Genomic DNA, 6254 nt, shown 5'->3' with positions numbered 1-6254 from the left:
CTTACCTTTCTTTAAGCTTTCCTTCCAAGTGACGCTAAAAGTTGGACGAAGTCCCCACCGTCTGTGAAAACGAAGCGCTGCTGATTTTACATGTCGCCATATCTTATGATTTATGCAGCGCAATTATATAACTGATGATTAAAAATTTTACTTAAGTACAGCACTTCGTTACTTTACACCACTGCAAAACACGATACACACACAGTTGGTGACAAAAAACCCACTGTACATTATAGACATAAGCTAGATTATGGAAAATCAGTCCATATATTAAATGTTTCTTAGCCATTTTATTGCTGGGGTACAGACAGGACGAACAGGCTCCCATAGAATGGCAGCCAGTGCAGTTAGCGAGAGGTTGCTCAATCCCAGGTGAGGCTCAGCTCGCTGCTGCCTCACCAGCTTCGCTTCTGAGCATTTGAATGGGAAAATGGGACAATACAGCGATTTTGAAGAAAAAATCATCAGAATTGGTTAAGCTATGTAAAAAATAGGTACTTTATAGTACAAACCACAGGGTGAAAATAGCAATATATATGATTTTATAATTATATATTATTTTTCCATGGTGACAGGTGAGGCTCCCCCTCACCTGCCTCCCCTGACCGCATGTCACTGCGTACAATATACTTAAGCTGGAAACAATGCTCACTAGTGGCCCCACTCTGGAGTTTCTGGTGAAGCTAAAGAATTMTTTGTATATTTCTTCAGCCCAGATGGTTCATGACATACAGAGTTTCAGAACTCGGATAAAGTAGAACCTTGCAGTACAATGTTCAGCATTCTTGTTACCCGAAGAAGATCTCACACTTTTCTTTTAGCTAAATCAGATTCTGCCTAAGGCCTCATATTGCCTTGGGCCAGTCCTGCCAGAAGAGTAAGAGTCGATTTGCTGTGCATGTTTCTGCTGGATGCGAGAGACCAATAGGGAGATTTCATTTATGAGGCACWAGCAGAGACAGACCTTCAGATCAGGCTTTTCTGTTTCCTGACTGTTGAGCCACAGAGACAGTTTTGTTGTCCAGGTTTTATAGGGTGGGTTTTTCACATCGCCGCTCTTGTCAGTCGGGCGGTCCTTTTGCGCTTATTAATGTGTTTACAGGTCCACTCCACTGCCACTGCTGAAATCTKTCTGACTGGAGCAGCGAAACCTAAGTAGAGAAGCTCTTTTATAAGACGCAGTTTGAGGCATCGCRGTGATGCAAAACAAGAGGGTGCTGCATGCTGCATGTTTTGGCATGGAGTTCCAAGGATGGTCCACCGGCTGCCGGTCCACTAACGGAGGGGTCCACCTCCCCTGGTAGCCATGTCAGTCCGCCCTGCTTTTGGGACATCTTGATTTATTTAATTATTTAGTTGTAGCATGCTGSGGTTCAAATTATTGTTACAGTATTTTTGTTTATGTTTATGTGAGCTCCAAATGCTATTGGCACATTTGGAGCTCCAATAAATGTCAATAGCATTTGGAACTATTACTTTCGTGAAGGTTCTGCAGTAATGTTTATTCACATCCACTCACCTCCAGCCCAGATACTATCGGCAGCGGTGTGAACCGCCTGGTAGTAACATTAGGTTAAATTGAAGCACAGAGCGAACAGTGAACAGGCAGTACAGGGCTTCGAGGTTCGTCGTAGTGACAGTGGCAGTGCCATTTCTCTATATCAGGTGGGACAGACTTAGGCTGCCTGTAGCGAAATGGGCATTTAGTCCAGCACTGGGGCAGCCTGATAAAATTAAAGTCAGAAGTTTTCTCTGCAGCCAAACCATGTCTGTGTTTGGGGGTGAGGAGGGTTTTCCCGCTATTGCGAGGACAATTCCGAAAAATAAATGGAAAAAGTTTTTCTGACTGCAACACCAGGCCTACGTTTTTATTCACAAATAAGCATTAAAAAAAAGTGAAAAATGTATTCTTGCCCATAATCTGATAGAGGGCACAGTTCCACCTCCCCCCACACACCTTGTCCTACTTACCATGAGCCTGGTGTCTTAACAACATGGAAGCAGAGGCACTGAGAATCCATTAGACCGAGGTCAGCCAGACTAATTTATTTTGCTAATTGTTATTGTTAGGTAAATACTATTGTTGAGTGGGACAAGCAGGCCTTCTGATGCACAGGTAATAAAAAAAACTCAAAAAAAGGACACTTGAGGCATCAAGGATAAAAGGGGCAGGGGCTCMAGCCCCTTCACGTGCCTGTTCAATAGCTTTACACAACTCACTCAGTTAGCTTGAGGAGAAAACTGAAARGTTTTTTGCCTTTTGCTGATTTGCTGCCCTGATTTCAACACACATGTTCAGCTCTACACAGCAACAGCATGTCTCTGTCACTGCCATACAGGTGTAAAACCGACTCCAGCATCTTAGCAGTCATGTTGTGTTTAAAGGCAGCTTGGAAAAAACACATTAGGACACATTAACGATTAAACGGTTGTAACAGCTGAAAAATGTGCGGGGGAGGAGGGAGTCAGAAGGCAAAGATATAGGAAGTGCGGAAGCCCATCAAATAGAGATAGGAATAGTAGAAAGTTGGACACTCTGAGGTAAAAATAAAAAAGCAACTTTCTGTCCAGGGAGAGCACAGCTGACTCCATGGACGGAGTCCATTCAAGTAAACCTGCCAGCGATTTTTGAATAACTTTGACCTCAGCTTTAATGTTAATAATCTTGTGATTTGTTCGTTTTATCCTGACAGTTTTCAGTGTCATCAGTGAATCTTCAGAGAGGTTTTACATTCCTTGTATATGCCGGTTGGTTGTACAGAGTCTAAATAAAAACTGATTTAGGAAACATTCTCATAGATTCCAAATAAATCAGTATCACTTATTGCTGTTGCTAAATGTTCTGAGACGTCCTTATTTAGCCTAAGGGACAGCTGAATGACGATAGAAAGGTCTGCTGACTCGTTTGTTCATATGATCCTCATACAAATCCCTCATTTGTTTCCTCTGATCTGCCTGCTGGTTCATTACCATGGCAGCATTTATCCACATTTTTCAGAAATTAGGGATCCTACTTCCCCTCCCCATATTTGTTCCCAGAACTAAACTCCTCATACTTTTGAGTTGGTTGTGAACCTCTGAGGGTGGTGTTGTAGTGAGACTGATCATGGAGGACTCTGATGTTGATGCAGATGTGGATGTCAGAGACCCAGATGAGAAGTCCATCATGACATATGTCGCTCAGTTCCTGCAATACTCTAGAGATGTGGCTGCCCAAGAAGAAGAGATGCAGGTCAGTGTTTCATGTTCTTTTGATTAAAGTTCTCATACTTAGCATCCCATTGGTTTTCCCTTTAGACGTGATTTTCTTTCTTTGAGTTTGTTCTAACTTCTCCTTGTTACCTATTTCCTTCTTCTACTTGCCTTTCCCCCCCTTAAACACAGTACCTGACTCCTCCAAAAAGCCCCTCACCTAACAACGTGCCTGTTCACTACACTCCTGCTATTTCTGCTTCACCTCTTCAACAGGTACAGCAAACCATCATATCCTGCCTCTGCCTCTTTTTCCCTCACACTGTCATAATTTCAGCTGTTTTTCATGCACACAGCACTCTCCATCAGCTGACTTGTTAGTCATGTGTCTGACTCATTTCTTTCATGTGATTTTCCATGACATTTTACAATAGCAGTTTGACTGGCAGGGCACTACTGTAATGCGCTAATGGGCTAAACTTACAGAATGATATAAAATGAGTTGAACAATAAGGTTCTTTATCCAGTTGTTGTTTTTTTTGTTTTTGTTTTACAAATTAGTTGTTTGGAATATGTAGAGTGGAAGTGTTTTTAAAATCATGAGATGTCTACTCTGTGGTTTTATGAAATATAAAAAGTTGGAACTGTAAAATATTTTTGTAACAGACTGACAGCATTTTATTTGCATCTCTAATTTTATTTGCTGAATTAAAATGAACAAAGCTTAATGCTTGGCTGTCAACTGCTCCAGCAAAACCTGGATATCAGCTAATAGAGCCACATAAAAAAGTCAGGATCCTGAAAACAAAAACACCAAAACAGTTTCCCTCAAAATCTTGGTTGGGCCTAGAAATTCTGTCCAAAGATGAATTGTTGACAAAGGGCCACCTTTAGTCTTATGGAAACCCATTTCAGTCAGAATTTAATAAAACAATAAATAAGCATATTATTAATCGGCTTCTTTATTTAATCGCTTTTGCAATAATTAGCTTATAAAGGTAGTCACATATTTATTTATCCATTTCATATATATTTATTTATTTGTTTTTTTATTCATTCATTCATTAATTCCTTTTTCCATTTCTCTTTGCATTCCTGATTTTAATAAGGAGGGCTGTGTCTTAAGGCTTCAACTTCTGCCAGTTGGTTGGTTAGCATCACACTGTATTTGGTTTCATTAAAGATGATGACCAACGTTTTTAGAAAACTAATACTACACTCTTAGAAATGGCTGTAAATTTACGGCAGAATTCCAGCAGTAACATACTGTTATTCCAAAATACGGTAGGATATTGTCAATTTGATGTCTTCTTCTCTTGTCACAATCAAGACTGACGAYTGGCAGYAAACTACCGCAAAATAATTGTACAATACAGTTTTTTCCTAGGCAAGACATTTTACTTTTATTTGCATCTTAGAGAAGCAGCATTTAAAGACAATGTTAAACTAGAAGAAAAAAAAATACTTTCCACAATAAATCTTTTAGGGAATGAATCAAAATCTACAGAGCATAATCAAAAGTGTTAGATTACCAGTGTTGGTGTTGTATGTTAAAAATACAATGTTNGTAGAAAGTTGGACACTCTGAGGTAAAAATAAAAAAGCAACTTTCTGTCCAGGGAGAGCACAGCTGACTCCATGGACGGGTAATGCCCCCGGTGCGTCTCAGTGCCTGCCCATGCCACTGGGCCTGGTGATGGTGTGTTCACTGATTGGATATCAAGCTAATTTAGGTCAGCAGTTGATTTCTTAGTGCATTGCTCGATAATGTCTCACATCTGTAACACTTGATGTATGAGATCAGAGATTATTTATCATAAACAGTTATTGAATACAGAAATTCAGATTGCTAATGTATGTTTGTTGGACAACTTCTGTTATAAAATATATGCAGTTACATGAAAAATGATCAAATTCAAAATTCTTATTTTGTGGGCTGCACAGTTAGCAGCACTGTTGCCTTGCAGCAAGAAGGTTCTGGGTTCGATTCCCAGCCCCGGTCTTTCTGCATGGAGTCTCCATGTTCTCCCTGTGCATGGTGGGTTTTATCCAGGTACTCCGGTTTCCTCCCACAGTCCAAAAACATGACTGTCAGGTTAATTGGTCTCTAAATTCTCCCTAGGTGTGAGTGTGTGTGTGCATGGTTGTTTGTCTGTGTTGCTCTGCAACAGACTGGCGACCTGTCCAGGGTGACCCTGCCTCTCGCCCGAAATGTTCGCTGGAGATAGACACCAGCAACCCTCCTGACCCCACTAGGGACAAAGGTGTAAGAAAATGGATGAAAGAATGGGATATCAAAATGCATGTATCCCTTTCTTAATCAATAAAAAACTATTTCCATTACAGCAGCCAAACACATCTCATTAGACAGTTTTTATTAGGTTTCCACCGATATTGAAGATTTGTCTTTGATTCTTTGATGAAGAGTTACAAATACTTGAGGCTGGAAGGCTTCCCTATCCTTACCATAACCCTAATAAGATCCCCTTGATCCCACATCTCTCAAAATGATTCTCTTGGAGATTCAAGTTCTAGGTTCTGGGTTGATAGGGCTATGGTAACATGTTGATTTTTAGACTTTTGCCAAGGTAAATAAGATCAATGGATATGGTTAGCTTCACATGTAAGTATCCGTCAATCACTGATCTCCTGAAATTAATGAAATTGGGACCAATTTACTGGTGTACCCCTAATTTTAGAAAAAACAAAAAAACAAAAAAAACCAGCAATGACAGACTACAAAGCCATGCTGAGCCAAAAGGAATGAGAGTCAAGCTTCCTAGAAATGTACTGCAGTTAAAAGTTCAGTATTTGTCGTTGAAATGCAGTGCATAAGTTCCCTCATAAGTACATACTCAAGTAAAGAAAATGCACTTAATTGCAGTGCTCAAGTGAATATTTTCCACTGTCCACCACTGATATTATTACATCAGAAGAACCATGTTGTTAAACTAAAAGATGACTTTGAAGTAAACCTGCCAGCGATTTTTGAATAACTTTGACCTCAGCTTTAATGTTAATAATCTTGTGATTTGTTCGTTTTATCCTGACAGTTTTCAGTG

The 6254-nt window shown here is 40.1% G+C and overlaps 1 protein-coding gene across 3 annotated transcripts in view; it reads left to right on the top strand.

Moving 5' to 3' along the window:
• LOC103458066 (nesprin-2-like) overlaps window positions 1-6254 on the top strand; it is a 240386-nt gene that overhangs the window by 66778 nt on the left and 167354 nt on the right. For all 3 annotated transcript variants that reach the window (XM_008398614.2, XM_008398613.2, XM_008398615.2), the window contains exons 9-10: window positions 3132-3232; window positions 3385-3468. In XM_008398614.2, coding sequence (XP_008396836.1) covers window positions 3132-3232; window positions 3385-3468 — 185 coding nt within the window. The remainder of the gene's footprint in view (window positions 1-3131; window positions 3233-3384; window positions 3469-6254) is intronic.

This window comes from Poecilia reticulata, linkage group LG22 (assembly GCF_000633615.1).
Source record: "Poecilia reticulata strain Guanapo linkage group LG22, Guppy_female_1.0+MT, whole genome shotgun sequence".
Classification (NCBI taxonomy): domain Eukaryota; kingdom Metazoa; phylum Chordata; class Actinopteri; order Cyprinodontiformes; family Poeciliidae; genus Poecilia; species Poecilia reticulata.
Note: the sequence above shows the minus strand (reverse complement) of the source record. Positions and strands in the feature narration are given on the sequence as shown.